This window comes from Eleginops maclovinus, chromosome 1 (genome assembly GCF_036324505.1).
Source record: "Eleginops maclovinus isolate JMC-PN-2008 ecotype Puerto Natales chromosome 1, JC_Emac_rtc_rv5, whole genome shotgun sequence".
NCBI classification, from domain to species: Eukaryota; Metazoa; Chordata; class Actinopteri; order Perciformes; family Eleginopidae; genus Eleginops; species Eleginops maclovinus.
This window is the reverse complement of record NC_086349.1, coordinates 3983604-4003794: the sequence shown is the minus strand read 5'-3', so window position 1 is coordinate 4003794 and position 20191 is coordinate 3983604. Positions and strand designations below refer to the sequence as shown.

The 20191-nt window shown below is 41.1% G+C and overlaps 1 protein-coding gene across 1 annotated transcript; it reads left to right on the top strand.

The window, feature by feature from the left end:
- The first annotated feature begins 12659 nt into the window (after nt 1–12659).
- LOC134868170 (nuclear factor 7, brain-like) lies at nt 12660–19663 on the top strand. Its single transcript, XM_063889101.1, has 2 exons — nt 12660–12913; nt 17281–19663. Exons 1-2 carry the CDS (start codon nt 12686–12688, stop codon nt 18493–18495), a joined length of 1443 nt encoding a protein of 480 aa, XP_063745171.1. The 5' UTR covers nt 12660–12685; the 3' UTR covers nt 18496–19663.
- Nucleotides 19664–20191: the final 528 nt, after the last annotated feature.

Genomic DNA, 20191 nt, shown 5'->3' with positions numbered 1-20191 from the left:
ACTGGTTGTTAAAAGAGCCTCTGATTCATGGAGCCAGGCTGGACGTTAGCAGCAACGAGACTGCAGGACTGACGGTGGCGCTGTGCAGATCTGAGACGCTGAGCCTTCAGCAGGTGGTGGATGCAGTGGGGCCGGAGCTGAGCGATGCCCGGGCCTTGGGCTCTCTGCTGGGTCTACACTCTGTCCAAGTGGCCCAGAGGATCTTGCAACTCTGGAGCCAGAGCCTCTGCGCTGAGGAACAGATACTTTTAAGGAGCTACGGACAGGGCAGAGCCAAATCAGATTCAACAGACCCTTTCCTGGAGATATACCTGAGCCCAGGGCAAACCCAGAGAAAATGACCATACACAAAACTGACAAAAAGACAATATACATGAACATTGTCACAAGTATAAACAAAAATGGACTGAAGGACAGGGCCTCCACTGTGTGGAGCACCAGACTGGGTGCCGGAAACGGACCAGGCCCACAGTGGAGGATTCTGTACAAACCCCCCTTAAAGACACGTACTGCCGACCTCCAGTGGAGAATTTTACACGGCGCTATCGCCTCCAATTCTTTTATCTCTGTCATTAATCCTGCTGTCAGTAACAACTGTCCATTTTGTGGTTTTAGAGAGACTGTTTTCCATGTTTTTACAGAGTGCCAGAGACTCACGGGTTTCTTCTCTCTTTAACATTGGTTTTTAGTCTTTTTAGTATAGCTTTTACCGAGAGCGTGTTTATCATGGGGGCTCCATACAGAAAGACAAGTCAGGAAAAGTGGCAGCTCCTAAACTACCTCTCTGGTGAAGCAAAAATGGCTATCTATCTAAGTAGGAAGAACAGAGTGGAAAACAGGAAGGGACAAGAAGCAAAAGCGTTCTGGCTGTGCAATATCAGAGCCAGACTCTGGCTAGAGCGTCGTTTTTATAAAACATCTGGGACTTGGAAGTTTTTAAACAACGTTGGTGTTATAAAGACAATGTATGTTCTGTTGTTAACGAGGACTTGCACTTTAAACAAGTTTTTAAGGCTTAGCTTTTTTTATTTATTTATTCTAGGTAAACTGATTTTTATTGCACAATAAAGCACTTTATTTGAGGTAAATGTACATTTGTTGAACATGTAATAAAGTGTTTTTGCAAAAGTCAAAAGTCTCCTTCTCCTTTTCCTCCTCCTCCTCCTCCTCCTCCTCCCCTGCACATTTGTTTAATTTCCGGTTTCAACACAATTCGGAGCTCACAGCCTGCTGACGAGATGTGTGAAGAGTTTAAAGCTATCAAATCATATAACAGGATAAAGGAAATACAGTTTAAACTGCCATATGCAGGAAAGACGGAAAATCACCGACTGTGTGAACGTGAACATTTATAGAATATCACATTATTACATTTGCAGCAAGCAAGCTTACTTCAATGTCTGGCACATCATAATTAACCGGAGCAAAGTAACTACGAGCATTGCGTACAGTCCACGATACTGTAACTGCAGACGCCGATGTGTCGCCTTTTTTTCATTCAAATCCCATCATCAATCACATTATGCCACATCATAATATATATTTCCTTATGTGTGTCAACTCCTCGAGCCATATCTTCCCATTTCGTTGCTGTGAAACATGAATGCAGAAGACAGAGTAGCACCTCAAAACTCTGGAGAACAGACAGCTGTGGCTAAGCAGAGGGTGCAATTAAGGTAAAGCAGACCTTGCAATAAGTTGCATTACAAAGACTGTTAGTGATCTTAAACATATCATTTTTAAAAAAGGGGAGAGAAAAAATTCTCGTACAGATTCAAACCCCACTCTCCCAAGTGGTTAACCCACACTTTAACCATTACTCCGCATGACGGTTATGGTCTAAGAGCAGTTTAGATTATAGTTATACAAAGAAGGATAAGGCAATTTTATTTTAACAGACAATGAAAGCAGGGACATATTGTTATATTGATTTTTCTTTATGCTTATATTCAAAGGCAAAGGCCTCACAATGTCAAGAACCTTTCCTATACACATTGCTTTGGTCTGGCTTTACTCTTCACTGATTGGTTACAGAAAAACCATGTGGCTAATTAAAACAGAAGGAGGGGCTCATTATAACAAAAACGCGAAAATTAACGGGTGAATAGTGGCGCAGTTGGCTTTCGATATATACGGGCGTTTTTAGAGAAAAAGGGGCGAAATTAACGGGCGGATAGTGGCACAGTTGGCTTTCCATAGAGGGCCCAACACCAGACGCCTCGCTCTACTGCCTCGTTGTGCACCTGTTGTAAGCCTGGGCAGAGTTACTGGTGGGCAAAGAGGCATAGGGCACACGTACAGCCAAAATAAAAACACTACCAAGGCGGAGTCACAGGGAAGGGCTGTACAACCAGTAATGTGGATGACACACTGAACATTGTTGACTTCCTTTCAACAATGTCACGTGGAAAACTTTTAGAGCCAAATGTATTATATTGCTTTATAAACACAGAGAGAAAAAGGTATAATCACTTTAATCTAAATAATAGGTCACATGCAGCTACTTAACAGATTTACACATGCAGTTTTAGATATGTGTACTTACTCATGATCCTTTACAGCTCTGGAAATTAAGAGACCACTGCAGTATCAGTTTATCTGGTTTTAGTATTTATGTGTTTGCGTAAAATGTTTGTTTTTATTTTTTTATTCTATAAACGTTTGACAACATTTCTCGTTGGAATTCAACAGACACTGGAATGGAATGGCTGCCAAACTGTACATGTAGAAATTGAGAATTAAGAGAAATGTGGAGTGGTGTCTTTATTTTTCCAGAGCTGTATGTTCAAACTCTGGAAACTGGAAATAAAGAGGATATTTAGTATATACAGTGGGGCAAAAAAGTATTTAGTCAGCCACCAATTGTGCAAGTTCTCCCATTTAAAAAGATGAGAGATGCCTGTAATTTTCATCATAGGTACACTTCAACTATGAGAGACAGAATGGGGGAAACAATCCAGGAAATCACATTGTAGGATTTTTAAAGAATTAATTGGTAAATTCCTCGGTAAAATAAGTATTTGGTCACCTACAAACAAGCAAGATTTCTGGCTCTCACAGACCTGTAACTTCTTCTTTAAGAGGCTCCTCTGTCCTCCACTCGTTACCTGTATTAATGGCACCTTTTTGAACTCGTTATCAGTATAAAAGACACCTGTCCACAACCTCAAACAGTCATACTCCAAACTCCACTATGGCCAAGACCAAAGAGCTGTCAAAGGAGACCAGAGACAAAATTATACACCTGCACCAGGCTGGGAAAACTGAATCTGCAATAGGTAAGCAGCTTGGTGTGAAGAAATCAACTGTGGGAGCAATTATTAGAAAATGGAAGACATACAAGACCACTGCTAATCTCCCTCGATCTGGGGCTCCATGCAAGATCTCACCCCGTGGGGTCAAAATGATCACAAGAACAGTGAGCAAAAATCCCAGAACCACTCGGGGGGACCTAGTGAATGACCTGCAGAGAGCTGGGACCAAAGTAACAGAGGCTACCATCAGTAACACACTACGCCGCCAGGGACTTAAATCCTGCAGTTCCAGACGTGTCCCCCTGCTTAAGCCATTACATGTCCAGGCCCGTCGGAAGTTTGCTAGAGGGCATTTGGATGATCCAGAAGAGGATTGGGAGAATGTCATATGGTCAGAAGAAACCAAAATAGAACTTTTTGGTAAAAACTCAACTCGTGGTGTTTGGAGGAGAAAGAATGCAGAGTTGCATCCAAAGAACACCATACCTACTGTGAAGCATGGGGGTGGAAACATCATGCTTTGGGGCTGTTTTTCTGCAAAGGGACAAGGACGACTGATCCGTGTAAAGGAAAGAATGAATGGGGCCATGTATCGTGAGATTTTGAGTGAAAACCTCCTTCCATCAGCAAGGGCACTGAAGATGAAGCGTGGCTGGGTCTTTCAGCATGACAATGATCCCAAACACACCGCCAGGGCAACGAAGGAGTGGCTTCGTAAGAAGCATTTCAAGGTCCTGGAGTGGCCTAGCCAGTCTCCAGATCTCAACCCCATAGAAAATCTTTGGAGGGAGTTGAAAGTCTGTGTTGCCCAGCGACAGCCCCAAAACATCACTGCTTTAGAGGAGATCTGCATGGAGGAATGGGCCAAACTACCAGCAACAGTGTGTGGAAACCTTGTGAAGACTTACAGAAAACGTTTGACCTCTGTCATTGCCAACAAAGGGTATATAACAAAGTATTGAGATGAACTTTTGTTATTGAACAAATACTTATTTTCCACAATCATTTGAAAATAAATTCATTAAAAATCCTACAATGTGATTTCCTGGATTTTTTTTTCTCATTCTGTCTCTCATAGTTGAGGTATACCTATGATGAAAAATTACAGGCCTCTCTCATCTTTTTAAATGGGAGAACTTGCACAGTTGGTGGCTGACTAAATACTGTTTTGCCCCACTGTAAGTACCAGTGACTATGCTAGAAGAGCACATTACTGTTGTCGCATGTTCCCTTTGATTATATTACCTTGTATAGTCTTGTTCAGTCTGTTTTTTTTTTGTAGTAGCAGTAGTGGGTTGTAGTAGCTTGAATAATTATTACTTTAGAAGGGAAATGAAAGCCACCTGCAGTTCTTCAGGTGGCTTCAGGTGATCCAGCACCGGGCCGATAAAGTGTGTTCTGGGAAATCTGCACAGCCTGAAAGGTCACTAAGGGCAAAAAGAGAGTGCAGTCTTCTGGCAAGGCCAAATGTACGGTGGCCGACAGTGGCAGGCAAAGTTTCCAGTAGCAGCCTGCCAATTTTATAATCCCCGAACGTCAACAAGTGCTCCAGTCCCAGCTGTGTGCGTCACTTTTTAGTGTCCCCGATTCCGTTGTGTTTAGAGACTCACAGCGTTTCGTTGATTCAGCGCTTTTAGTAAACACTGCGCATGTTTTATCAAGTTGGTGAAGACATTTCTTCACCTGCAGGTGTTTGTTTTTATTTGCATCAGCTGTTGTACCACGTTTGCATCTGTCAGCCACCGTACAATGACCTATTTCGAAATGCTTACAAAAGCATATGCACATGTCTGTGACCTGGATCTGTTTCACAATAGAGTGGGTGAGTTCCTTGACCCAAGCTTGACTAATCCATCCAGAGTTTCATTAAGATCAGGCTATAGACGTATTTCCCTAATTCCTGCTGACAAGCAGGCAAACAACCCGCAAACCTCCTTGGTAAGGATGGAATATTAAGAGTAATAAGGTGATGATATAGTTCAAAGCTCAAACACCATCAAAACTGTGGTGTACAGAAAATCCCTGAAAGGAGTAATAAGATAAGTTCACCACCTATCTGTTTGTTTGTATGAGATGCTCCTCATATGGCTCTAGTCAAAGGTATAAGCAACATTTCCAAGGTGCTTATAATCATCCAAATTCCACAGAAAGTATTATTCTTATTGCAAGGAAAATTAATACATATCCTGAATTCTGTCAAACAAGAATTCTCCTTACATTTTCTCTAAACTCATTTTCTTAATGATTATATTATACAGCAGAAATAAAATGTAAAAAATATAAATATCTAGAGGTCAATATTTACAATTATCAGAGCATGAATCGCAAACCAATATTCATAGTTTGCGAACTGTTATGAGAATATATTAAAGTGTTCTGATCACCCAGGTTTTATTTTAAATGTATACTTAATATGATGAAGAATGTATTAAAAAAGTTACTGCAAATGTGACAGACTGATACACACCATTTGATGGCTATGGTAACACACATTAGTGTTGTAAAATACAAAAGCCAATATCAGATGTTAATTAAATGAGTGTGCAATAGTAACTTTTTCAGTGCTATAAAAACAGCAATAACAAAAACCTGCAACTTAAACCCAAGTAATGGAAACTATTTAGACTCTACATCATTTCAGTAAGATTGACTTCTAGAAATTACAATTTTCTCTCTTTCATACTGTACTGTAAATATAGATTATGAAGTCAAGAGTCTGACTTAAACTGCAGAGTTTTCTATATTCACAAAAGATACAAAATATTAAATAAAATCCGATTTTGGATTTGAGATCAAGTGTTGTGCTGGGTGGAGAGCTCACCATGTAGCAGTTTCAACCTGTTGACACTAGAGGGTCCTGTTACAACAATATCTCCCTGAAATGAGTGATACAACAGAGGAGTGATATTTTTATAATAAAGTATGGGAAGTGCGGAAACTACCAGTGGGGTAGAAAGAAGCAGTTATCATTCCACTGAGGAAACCAGGCAAGGACCAATCAAACCCAGCGAACTATAGGCCAATAGCTCTAACATCACATCTAGGGAAAATAACGGAGAGAATGATAGTAGACAGATTTACTTTTTATTTAGAAAGCAGGGGAATGCTATCCATCGGAGTGGATTCAGGAAGGGGAGGGGAACCATGGACCCAGTAATATGTCACGAAACAGAGATTAGGAAAGCACAAGTTAATAAAGAATCTGTGATGGCAGTGTTTTTTGATGTGGAAAAGGCATACGATGTGGTTTGGAAGGAAGGATTATTGATTAAATGAAGTATGATGGGAATCGTAGGTAAAACATATAATTGGATTAAAGATTTTTTATTTGAGAGATTCATAGAAGTTTCAATCGGAGCAGCATTATCAGGAAAATATACAGTAGAAAATGGAACACCTCAGGGCAGAATCATTAGTCCAATCCTCTTTTCCATTATGATAAATGACGTTTTTTCACACGTTCAAAGAGATATTGGACGGTCCTTGTTTGCTGATGACGGGGCTCTGTGGAAAAGAGGAAAGAACATCAATCATATTAAGGAGAAAATACAACAGGCGGTTAGGGAGGTGGAAAAGTGGATACCAGCTCACAGAGGAATTAAGGGAAATGAAATGGTAGACAAATTAGCCAAGCAGGCTCTCAAACATGAGGAATCAATGGAAATTGCACTCAGTAAATCTGAGGCTAAAAGCTATGTCTTCAAGGAGTGGCAACTTAATTGGGACACAGCAAACACAGGGCGACATCTTTATGCATTACAGACAAAAATCAACAGAGGCAATACAGTCAAGAGGAGGACCAAGGAAGAAATATATTCACAAGACTAAGATTAGGACATACAAGATTGAACAAAACATTACATTTCGTGGGGAAACATCCATCAGGATTATGTGAACACTGCCAGGTAGAGGAAACAGTAGAACATGTTGTGCTGTGTTGTGAAAAATACAGACAATAAAGACAGACACTAAGGACAAAGGTCAGGAATCTTGGAGTGGAACAACCATGCTCGGGGAGTTCCCTTCTTTATTTTTTTTGGGGGGGGGGTAGAGTATTCTGGTCCACAATCCAATACAGTAGGTGGCGGTAATGCACCTGTAAAGATGGATGCCAACCGCCGTAAAAATACAAAAGAAGAAGGAGAATGACTGCTACAGGAGGTGTGGCTTTTCCAGGAAAGTGAAACTTAAGTTTTAGTTCAGTGAGGCAGAGCAGACGGCGGGTTATCATTGTTAGCAGCAGATTCGATTTTGGCGTGTTGGCATAAACCGATTGTGACTGAGTCTGGGCAAGTCTAGTGGTAGGGCATGGAGGATGATATGGAAGAGGACTTTCTGTCCTCGGAAGTATTCATGATTAGCGAAGACTTACGTGGAGTAGGTAGTGGAGGTAGGGGTAGAGGTAATGGAGGTAGACCTAGCACTCAGTGGGGTGGTGTAGCGGGAAGTAAAGAGGAAAATAAGAGGAAAGACCGTGATGAGGAAGAAGAATGTGGAAAGAGCAGGGACGTTAGAAGGAGAATCGTACAGGATCCTGCAGCTGATTTGAAGTTGATTGTGAAATTCAAGGAGGGCCACAACATTAGGGAGGTTGGCTTGGTCCGCTTAACAGCGGGTTTGAAGAAGTCTTGGGGAGAAATTGTACAGGCGAGTGTGATGTTTGATGGGTCCCTACTAGTTACATGCAAAGATGCAGCTCAGAGGGATAAAGTTATGAAAGCCCAGGTGGTGTGTCAAAAGGAAATAGCAGAGGTGAGGAAGTTTGGAGAGCGTGGAGCCAGAGGAGTGATTACAGGAGTGGCGCTGAGTGAAAACTTGGAGGAAATCAAAAAGAATATTAAAGGAGGAACAGTGTTGACTATTAAAAGACTGCTGGCTAAGCGAAATGGGGAAAAGGTTGAGAGTACTTCTCTGTTGCTGGGGTTTAAAGAACTACGCATTCCTGAGAAAGTGATGATTGGTTATATGAGCTTCAAAGTGCGTGAATTCATACCTCCTCCGATGAGGTGCTTTAAGTGCCAAAGATATGGTCACATAGCGGCTAACTGCAGCGGGAGGCAGAGATGCGGAAAGTGTGGGGGTAACCACGATTACGGTCAGTGTGGTGAGGGGGTAGTAAGGAAATGCTGTAACTGTGGGGGGGATCACTCAGCCGCCTATGGTGGCTGTCCAGTGAGGAAAAGGGCTGCGAATGTGCAGCAGGTCAGAGCCACAACAAATCTTTCCTACGCTGATGCTGTGAAAGAGGTAGACAGAGATAAAGGGCAGCGTGAAAAGTTTGAAGCGGTGCGAAAACAGGGTGATGCGAGCCTTAGTTCGGAGCAGCTTGTGCTTTTCATAGCGTACGTGATCAATTGTACTGAGGGGCTAAAATCCAAGAATGAGAAAATAAGGGTAATAGTCAAAGCTGCAAGTAAGTTCCTGAGTCTTGAGGTGACTCAGGATAAGATAAACCACGCCCTGTATCTGAGCGAGTCCCTAGAGTTAACTCCTTCTCCGCCAGTATTAAAACCGATTTAGTGGTTTTGCAATGGAACGCCAGAAGTCTTATTGCGAATGGGCAAGAGTTTAAAGGTTTTATCCAAGAGCTAAGCAAGGTGCCAGATGTTATTTGTGTTCAGGAGTCCTGGCTAAAGAGTCATCTAGACTTTGTAATTAAAGGGTTCACAAGCATTAGGAGAGACAGGGTGGGGAGTTGTGGTGGTGGGGGGTGTGTCACCTTTGTAAAAAATGGAGTTCAGTTCAGGGAACTGAGGAAAAGTGTGGAGTTGGAGGTTTTATGTGTAGAAGTATGGACTAAAGAGGGCAGTGTGAGCATTGTAAACTACTACAACCCATGTAAGCAAATTCAGATGGAGCAATTAGTGGCGATCTGGGAGGGGCTGGGTGACAAGGTAATATGGTGTGGGGATTTCAATGCTCACAGCACACTGTGGGGGGATAAAAATGATGCAAATGGTGGCATTGTGGAAGAGTTTCTGGACGAGGTGGGGCTTGTATGTTTAAATGATGGCTCGCACACACGAATAGACGTAGCAAAGGGAACTGGCTCTGCTATTGACCTCACAATAGTCTCTCAAACTTTAGCAGTCAGGTGCAACTGGGAGGTACTGGACAGCACAGTGGGTAGTGATCACTTTCCAGTAGTAGTTGTGCTTGAGGTAGAAGTAATACGAGAACAGGTGGTGAGGAAAGGGAAATGGAAGTTAAGGGAAGCAGACTGGGAAACCTTCTCAGAGTCTAGTGAGCGCAACTTAATGAATATTACAGCAGGGGGTTGTGTTGAGAGCATGTGTAGGACAGTCACCAATGGTGTAATCAGGGCAGCCGAGAGTGCTATCCCTAAAAATGGGCCAGGTAAGGTAAGAAAGATAGTGCCTTGGTGGTCCAAAGAGTGCAGGAAGGCTATCAAGGAGCGCAACAAAGCCTTTAGAATTTTAAAGAAAACTTTGAACTTTGAGACTTTGATAAAGTACAAGCAGTGTCAAGCGGTAGTGAGGTATACAGTTAAAAAATCTAAGAGAGAGTACTGGAAAGCATTTTGTGAAACTTTGGACAGAACTACCCCAATAGGGAATGTATGGGGAATGATTAAAAAAATGAGAGGCATTAGGAGAGAGCTGGAATATCCAATAATGATGGTAGAGGACAGAGTTATTGTAGGCAGTAAGGATAAGGCAGAGGCCATTGCTAAATCACTGGTACAAGTACACAGTTCAGGGAATCTTACTCCCATTGAGGCAAGAGGAAGAGAAATCACAATAGATCGCTACAGGCATATGTTAGAGGAAGAGATGGGGGAGGAGGATGCGCTAAATACGCCCTTTAGACTGAGTGAACTGAATAGGGCGTTAAAGAAAGTGGGTAGGTCCACCCCAGGAAGGGATGAGATCTGCTACATTATGTTGGAGAAGTTGACTGATAAGGGGAAAGAGGTGGTTTTGGGTTTAATCAATAAGGTGTGGGTGGAGGGAGTTATTCCAGCTGAATGGAAGCTGTCTGTTATAATCCCTATTAGGAAGCCTGGGAAAGATGCAAAGATGCCATCAAACTATAGACCTATAGCGCTGACCTCACAGTTGGGTAAAGTAATGGAAAGAATGGTGAATGACAGGTTGGTTTACTGGTTGGAAAAGAGAAATATGTTGCACAGCTACCAGAGTGGATTTAGGCAGAGAAGGGGCACCATGGACCCAGTAGTGGCCTTAGAAGACTCAATTAGGAAAGCTCAAGTTAACAAGGAGACAGTACTGACAGTATTCTTTGATATTGAGAAGGCTTATGATATGGTCTGGAGAGAGGGACTCCTAATTAAACTCAGGCAGATGGGTATCAAGGGTAGAATATTTCAGTGGGTCAAGGATTTCCTATCAGGCAGGAGAATCACGGTCAAAATTAATGAAGAGCTCAGCAGTGAATATACAGTGGAAAACGGCACTCCGCAAGGAAGCATTATCAGCCCGATATTGTTCCTGATCATGATTAATGATGTCTTTAAAGAGGTGCAGGAATCTGTCCATGTTGCTCTGTTTGCAGATGATGGTGCAATGTGGATAAGGGGGAGAAATGTGGATTTCATTGTGCGTAAAATGCAGCAGGCAGTAGACCATGTCCAAGCGTGGGCCCTAGAATGGGGATTTAGAATATCTATTGATAAAACTAAAACCTTGTTTTTTACCAGAAGGAACATTCCCACGGGTTTGAAGCTGAAGTTATCAGGCGCTGAGCTAGAGAGAGTAAACTTTTTTAAATATCTAGGCCTGTGGTTAGATAAGAGATTAACCTGGTCTGTGCACGTGCAAAAAATGATTGAGAAATGTAAAAAGGTACTGAATGTCATGCGCTGTCTGAAAGGGGTGGACTGGGGAGCCAACAGGTCAGCCTTGAGAACGATATACATCAGCATTATTAGGGCTGTATTTGACTATGGATGTGTGGCTTACAGATCTGCATCTAAGACGCTCCTGGCTAAGCTGGATGTTATTCAGTACAAAGCCCTAAGACTATGTTGTGGAGCAATGAAGTCGACTCCTGTTAATGCTATACAGGTAGAGATGGGGGAAATGCCACTGCATATAAGGAGAGATCAGCTGGCCTTAGTCTATTGGGCTAACCTCAGAGGGCAAAGGGAAGGTCACATCAGTCTACCTGTGTTAACTCACTGCCAGGAGAAAGATAAACCAGGTAGAAGCTTTGGGTGGGTGGTTCCTCAAAAGGCAGAGGCTCTGGGCCTACAGGAACTTACTCTGTGTCCAGCTATCACATATACAGTTGTACCACCATGGCTGTTAAAGGAACCTGTAATAGATTTAATGCTTCTAGAGTTGAAGAAGCAGGAGGAGTTCAGCAAAGAAATGGTTGAGTGCCATATCAGAGCTCAGTACAAGAATAAACTGGTGTTTTTTACAGACGCTTCAAAATCAACTGACGGGAAAGTGGGTGTGGCATTTGTAATACCAGAGATTAAGGTGTGCAAAAACGAAAGGATAAACAATGATCTTGCAGTATACACCGCAGAACTAGTTGCCATCCTCACTGCTCTGACCTGGATAGAGGGGAATAGACCAAGGAGTGGAGTGCTAATTGCCTCAGATTCTGCTTCTGCCTTAATGAGTATTGAGAGTAACATGTCGGAGTCCAGACAGGACATTGTTTTAGAAATTGCACAGGTGGTGAAAGGAATTATAAGTACAGGCACTGATATCAGCTTCCTATGGGTACCAGCACACTTTGGGATAAGAGGGAATGAGTTGGCGGATACGTACGCTAAGAAAGCATGTGTGATCCCTGAGGTCACCTTAGAAATAGCCCACAGCAAGTCAGAGATAAAAACACTTGTTAAGGCAAAGTCCAGGGAGATCTGGCAGAGTGAGTGGAGTGGTGCAGCTACTGGGAGAATGTACTTTGCCATCCAAGGGGTGGTTGGTCATGCTAGACCAACAGCAAGATCCACCAAAGAGGAGGACATTATATCAAGGATGAGGTTTGGGCATTCTGGTCTGAACAGTACGCTATTTGTTTTTAAAAAGCATGCAGACGGAAAGTGTAGTGTATGTGGTGCTACTGAGACCGTGGAGCATGTATTAGAGCATTGTGTTAGGTTTGACCAGGAGAGGCAGCAACTCATCCTTGGACTAGATTCTGAAAGTGTGCAGTTAAGCAGGAAAACAATTCTGCAGATGAGCTCAAGTCAGATGTGCTTTAAGTACCTTTTCCAATATCTAGAAGCCACAGGACTGATTAAAAGGATATAATACCTCCTTTTATTTATTTTTTATTTTATTTTATTCATTTATTTATTTTCTAGATTAGAGCATTTTCGCCCAGACTCACACTCCAATACGGTAGATGGCGGTAATGCTGCTAAAAAGTTGTTTGCCAACCGCCAATCAAATATATAAGAAGAAGAAGAAGAAGGCAGAGCAGACATCATGGCGTCTGGTTCTTACTCCGAAGATTTGACTTGTCCAGTCTGTCACACTTTCTTCACAGATCCAGTGTGTCTTCCCTGTGGACACGCTTTCTGCAGAGGATGTATTCCAGATGGTGTGAGTTCACAGCTCTATTGTCCACAGTGTGGGGAGGCTGCTCCTGCAGAGGGGAAATGTCTCCCCACCAGCCTCATATTGAAACGACTCGCGGAGAAGGCCAAGGCTGAGGTATGTTGCTGCTGTTCATTCACAGTCAATTTGACGGAGCTATTATCCTACCATAACTTTACGAACAAGCTAAACATGTTTTACAAATGCCGTACGAGCAACTAACAAACACAGTGTGGTTTACAAATACAAAACACCATCTACAAACTAATGCATTTTGTTTTGCAAATAAAAAACGTATCCATCAAACAAACACATTACCTTTATCAAGTAAAAGAAAAGTTTTACAAGTATAACAATTATTTCTCTACGATTACAAAAAATCCTACAGAGATAGAAAAAAAAGGTCACGTGACTTTTGGCAGGACTATTCCGCCGTGGTTGTGCTGAGGATTTTCTCACAACTGTCCTGAGCTATTGTCCACAGCAGCAGGGGGCGCTCCGGAGTCCATTTCTACTGAGTCCATTCCATTACACTTTTAGGTCTGCTTAAGAAAAGCTTTACAAATGCAAGCTATTCTTATTGTGTAAAAAATATTTCATTAATTATAACAGTGACATAAGGAGACTTTCATGTATTTTTTAAAAAGCTTTTTGGAATAGCAGCTGCTTGTTTATAATAGTTCTACTAAATTAGTAATAATAATATGACAATTTGTTTAACGTATTCTTCTTAAAGCAAAATTCTCGGGTGTTAAGCTACTTCTTAAAAAGAACTATTCTGGCATGTCAATTACATGGTTTATTTCACAATTGTTTAAATCAACTGCTGTATTTACATGACTAAATTATTTGTTTTTGCATGTTCAAGGCAGCTCCAAAGAACGGTTAAAAACGTTGTGCTGCTAATACATGAATTAAGAGATCAGCAGATTAGTGTGATTCTCCTGAGGCCTATAGGACGAAGCCAGTTCAACAGACTCTGGATATGTTTGAGTTGTTTGGCTAAACTAAACCTAACAAACGCGATTTCGCTAACAGGTCCTACTACGCTGGTTATGAACTCGGTAAGTCAACCCAGGGTTTCTCTGTCTACTACAAACGCGTTCACATGAAAGGGGCGGGGTTAGCAACGTTTGACCAATCACAAACCCGGAAAATGAAAAGTAACACATCATGTTAGACAAATATGAAGAAGTTCAACTTCAAACATCCATGTCTTTAACAAAAAAATAAAGGATAGCTGCAAGATGCAGAAAGAACAGCTGGTTTTAAAAAATGAATGCGTAAATTAACAGATTTATTTCACCAATCACACCCACTCAAGTCAGAACTGAGGTCACAAAAAATAAGCAGTCTCAGAGCCCAATATGACCTGTCCACCAGGATCCTGACCCACAACGTGCTGATGAATGTTCCCTCAAGAGTGGCTTGGATTTTGGGTTAAAACTAAAAAACATTTACTGATGGAGGGGTTGTCAAGGAGTGCATGAGTGCAGTAGCTGAAACCTTGCTTGAGGGAAAACAAAAGAAGAGCTGTGTGAAAAAATAGAGCAAATACCTATGTCGGCATCATCAGCCACAAAGAAAAGTGAGATATTAACCAAGGATGTGCTGCCCAGCTGGATGAAGCCCTTCATAAGGCACCATGTGTAGGCTTAGCTGTAGATGAGTCCACTGATGTTTCTGACAATGCTCAGCTGTTAGTTTACGTAAGGTTCTTCAACAAACACAAGAAAGTGTTCTGTGAAGATATGTTAGGTGTAACTCCCCATTAGACCAGTACAAGAGGAGAGGACATCTACCTGGCCATTAAGGAGATGTTGACAAAGCGAGGAATACAGCCAAAACCAGTGGTTTCAATAACCACAGATGGAGCCCCTGCCATGATAGGGAGAGAGAAAGGAGCTGTGGCAAGAACGAAACATCTCTTACCATTGCATAATCCATCAATCTGTCCTGTGCCTCCCCCTGTCAGATGAGCAAGCTGAGCTGATGAACACAATGAGGAAAATGATAAATTTTCTCAGGGCATCTTCTTCCTATGAGCATCCCATGTTGATGCTCATAGAGAAGTTGATGCAAACGCCAATGATCTTTTGCTGCACGATAATGTGAGATGGCTCAGCAGAGGCAGGGTGTTGGAGCATAGTTGGTCCATCACAAGGGAAGTAGCCGCTTTCTTGGCAGAGAGGAGAAGTCAGAAGGCAACACAGTTTTCTCTCTTTTTAGAAGATGAGAAAAATATGGATAATGTGGCCTTTTTGGTTGATATCACTTCACATCTGAATGAACTGAATTTGAAGCTACAGGGCAAGGACAATTCGATTTGTGAATTGATGACAGCTGTCAGCTCCTTTCAGAGGAAACTTGAGGTGTTCAAGGAAGATCTGCAGGGAGACTGTGCACACTTCCCAGCAGTGCAGGAACAGGTTCAGGGACAGAGACATGTGTCTTCTTTTGTTGACTATGTTGATAAGCTGATTGTAAACTTCAGCTTCAGCTTTGGACAGCAGCTCACCATGTTCATTCAGAACCCATTTCTTATCACAAATCACAGGGAGTTCTCAAAGGAAGTCACACAGCACTTAAAGTGGGCAAATGCCGGGCCTCTCCAGATGCAACTGGTTGATCTCCAAGCAGACGTGGCCCTGAAAGAGCAATTTGGAAGAACTGACTCTGCCACTTTCTGGCTCAATAGTCTCTGAGACAGCTTTTCCAGGTCTGAGGAAAGTAGCCCTATACATCTTCACCATGTTTGGGTTCCACATACAGCTGCAAGGCAGCTTTCTCCACAATGAACATAATTAAGACTAAATATTGTTCCAGGCTCACCAATGAGCACCTTCACATGTGTATGAGAATGGCTCTGTCACCGTGTCAGCCCCGATTTAAAATCCTGGCCGGACAGGCTAGAGCTCAGTTTTCTCACTGAACAAAAGAAAGTCAGTGAGGGAGTGGAATATCAGAGGGACAGAAAGACAAACCTTAAAACTGTTCAATTGTTGTGATTTGTTCCGACTGAAATGTATTATAATTGGCTAAAACTGTTAAGTCAAGATGTGAAACATAAACAAAGAGAAAGGGAAACTCAAGCTGCTGCTGCACTTTATTTAATCTTTCTGAAATTAAGCTCTTTTAAGATGCACACATTTTCAAAAGCTATTTTATTTATTTTCTCTATTTTATTTTGAATGCAGCCCGAGTGTTGCATACTGTTTACCCCTGGCATACAGTATGCAACAATTTAAGTGTTGCATGGCCAGATACGGCTGGAGGAGCTGACACAGATAAGGATATATAATATATTAGGATGTGATAATGATAAGTGCGACACGTCAGCGTCTCCCCCGTAGTGCCGCGGACTGTAGGCAATGCTCTGAGTTACTTTGCTCCGGTTACTTATGTTATGGCAGATATTTAAATAAGCTTGCTTGCTGCAAATGTAATAAAAGTGAAATTCCTCTGAAGATGGGCAGTGATTGTATTTATTTTCATCTTCATATAGATGGCGATTTATTGCCAGTTGTGTTTCCTGCATAGGGCTGTTTAAACTTTGTTTCCTTTATCCTGCAATATGACTTGATAGCTTTCCCCACAAAGATTGGTCAGCAGTGAGGGCTTTCACTGAGTTAATCTCTTATCTGGCACTGCTCCAGAGCAGGTTAGGGATTCAGCATAAATTACAATGGAGATCTACCCTGGTTGAAAGTGAACCAGCATCATATGAAAACTCAGACTTAATTCTTAAGTTACTTTGCTAACCCCAAATCCTGCTTTGTTGTACAGGCCTCTGTTCTCAAATGTAAAAACATGAATGATGCAACATTCAGTAAGAGTGTAGCAACATTCAGACTGCAAACAAAGTGCACATTAAACAAGATACAAGATGAGTACAAAGGTGGTGCAATGAACAGAACTATATGAGTTCTGAAAGACATTTTACACACTGGAGAAAATGCTGCTCCAAAAACTAGTAAAACAAAAATGAAAACAAGATATTTTCGCTTGAAATAAGTACAAAAATCCAATAGAACAAGTGACATTTTGCTTGGTAAGATGGATGTTTAGATAGATCTTTTAATCAGCTGGGGAAACTTATTTTGAACTATATTTTACCTGAATCAGGAAATTTTGATACAACATAAGCAACAAATGCTCAAGTGTTCCGCTTCTGATGTAGATTTTCCAATAAATATGTAAATAAAATAAGTTTCACCTGAGATACAACTGAAAATAAGATTACTTGACTTAACAAGATGATGCATTGTCTAAAAACAAGACCCTATATCTCACTGCATTGTTACTTCTGAAGTTATTATGTCTTAAATCAGGAGTAAAGACATATTCTGATTAGAAATTAGGCAAATATACTTGCAAAGATTTTCGTTTTTCGATTTTTGTAGTGCATAAATTGGTCAGGTATAATGTTTTCATTATAACACTTGTTCCAACCTACATTTATTAAAGAACACTTTTTTTCACAGGCAGCTGAGTTGTGCCCAGAGCATGAAGAAAAGCTGAAACTGTTCTGCGTCACGGATCAGCAGTTAACTTGTATCATCTGCCGAGATGGGGAGAAGCACGAAGGACACAAGTTCAAACCAATCAAAGAAGCCGCTGCATCTCTGAGGCAGGAGTTGGAGAAGGGTATAGAGAACTTCAGTGGGGATATTCTTGCTACAGATAGCTTAGCAAAAAGTCAGAGAGAAGAAATAACAAAAACCAAAGCAAAGTCTCAGCAGCTGACCACCCAAATCTGCAGAGAGTTTAAGGAAATGTATGACTTTCTGAGAAAGAGAGAAAAGGAGATAAAGAAAGAGCTGAAATTCAAAGAGGAAGAAGCTGTTGACAAAATGAGCAAGAACCTAAATGCTATAGAAAAAGCTCTATCTGAGAGCAGAGAGCTGGAGCAAAAGATAAAGTCTGTTCTGAAAACTGAAGATTCAGGAAGTCTCCTAAAGAGCTGGTCAGAGGGCAACAGCAAGAGGACTCCGCCCAGAGCAAAAGATCTCCAAGTGGTGAATGACTCACTGTGTTTTGAGCCCTACGAAAGCCACCTGCAGTTCTTCATGTGGAAGGAGATGCTTCAGGTGATCAAGCCCCGGGCAGAGCTGCTCTCTCTGAACAGTGACAGTTCGGACATAACTCTATCTGATGACGGACAGAGTTTGTTTTGTAATCCCAAAACTAAGCAAGCGAACGTATATTGTGGGAATTGTGGTGTTCATTGTAACAGCCCCCACCTTAAACTGCTGGGGCAGAAGCTGAGGCCTGCCTATGGTTACGTAAACCAGTTTCCTACAAGAGCTTCTCCTATTCCTTCTTCTAATGGAGAACTTGTCATCCACACAAATACTGAGTTCTCTTCAGGGCAGCATTACTGGGAAATAGATGTAGGACATAGGGACTATTGGAAACTTGGAATAAAAGATAATTTCCTGAAATATGAAAGCCAAAAATATGCAACCTATTGTAAAAACAATATCCAGAAACTCCAGGAATTTGGAAACAGACCTCGAAAGATTGGTATTTACCTAAACTGCACATCCAAGACGCTCTCCTTCTATAATGCAGACAGCATGACGCTCATTCACACGATGACATTGGGCTCAATCTCCATGCCACTGTCAACATATGTTGCCATTTACATCAACTCTGAAGAGCCAGATCGAAACCCACTGACAGTGTGCAGCTACTGAGGTCCACATCAATATTGAAACAAGCACCAGGTTGCTCATAGTGTCATCTTGTTTGGAGCAGAAATATCCGGGAATCAGGAATGTTTCACCCCCAGGAGATAAATAGAAAAATCAAGTTACTTTAAAAAACATGACCTTTTGGGGAAGTCACAATAACTAATACTTAGTAAAGATAAGATAAAATAAGATATACTTTATCAATCAAAACGATTAGGAAATGTTTTTGTAGCAGCAGCATGTAAAATCACAGAGTTTAAAAAAAATAAAATTACACATACACAACAAACCGCATCCCATGGATTCATATTTCCATTAGCAGCACACTGACTTTGGTTTAGCACTGCATAGACTGCTGTATACAATAATTATCCTGCCGGTGTATATGGTGCCAACACTTTGATTTCTGCTTTTCCTTTTTTTTTCAAGCAATTGAAATATTTGTTTAAGATATGTTCGTTGAATAACGTGTTCTCTATTTGCAGTCTGATTTTGAATGTTTTTTTAGAAAGTTTTACGTGAGTGAATCAAAGAGGCAGGCAGTTTTCATTCAGAAATCTTTATTTTAATATGTATTTGTTTATGCTACTGTTTTGTTGATGTTCTTAGGATGTTAACTTCCCCAGTTAATTATATTATGTGCTATTGTATTTTTGAAGACTAGATACTTTTCTGGAAGATACTTTTGTTTTACTTGCACTACTTCCACTTATTTGTTGCTATTTCTTGATTATTGATAATGAATCGAGTCAGGTTGTATGTATCTATGATCCTGTGGTTGATAAATTCCTGAAGATATACATGTGATCATGTCAGTTATTTAATGACAGAAGAGATTCATGATTTGATCAAATGGAATTCCAAACTTTAATTTCATTTGGTAAGAGCTTAATTTTGTATTGCAAATTGAATGTATGTCGCTTGTTTCTTCTCTCACGTTACTGTAAGTATTTGTTGTAAGTAACTATAATTGACAGACCATCTATTTTGATTGTTTATTTATCTTTTGAGTACGGGGCAGGCAAAATAAGATGTATTCTTCCCCCTGCTCCTTTTTGCTCATGGAATGTGTAACTAGAGTTGTGTTTTGAATGTGAATTATTTTTCTTTTCTTTTTTTTCTTATGTTGTGCACCATCATGAGCAGAACAAATAAAATGAAATGAAATGAATCAGCACCTATCCTCACTCGGGTGTCTACAACCAGGAGGATAAGCAGGATATCCAGACACAGCTACAGAAGTCAGGAAGAAAACACAAGGGCGCCAGGTGAACACAATCAGACATACACACAGGTGGAAAGAAATCCGGGCAAACAATTCCTAAGGCAGGAAAAAATGACAGGAGACTAAACAAGGCAAGACACAGGTTGCGGTCGAATTGTCCAAACATCAGCTCCTATCTTTTCCTATCCCCTATTCCTTGATCTATGTGTGAAATGTCACAGGGTTAAGGAATAGTGGATAGGAGAATTCAAAAGGACTTAGGAAAACAGACTGTGGTGCTTTCAGGAACATATATTCTTCAGGACAAAGGTTGGAATTGAAATAAAAAAGTAAAACTTCTGCTAAAACTCAAAAAAAACGTTTGACGCTCAACATTAGAAAAGTGTGTTGGTTAAAAAGTACTTAAAGATTAAATGATAACATACATAAAGCAGGTGTTTCAAATATCACCCATGTTAAATTAATACATGAGAA

What these genes read in the sequence shown, in the direction of transcription:
- LOC134868170 (XM_063889101.1), top strand. Translation starts at nt 12,686, where the DNA reads ATGGCGTCTGGTTCTTACTCCGAAGATTTGACTTGTCCAGTCTGTCAC. An exon ending in CGGAGAAGGCCAAGGCTGAG is followed by an intron (nt 12,914 to 17,280) that starts GTATGTTGCTGC and finishes TTTTTTTCACAG; the next exon opens with GCAGCTGAGTTGTGCCCAGA.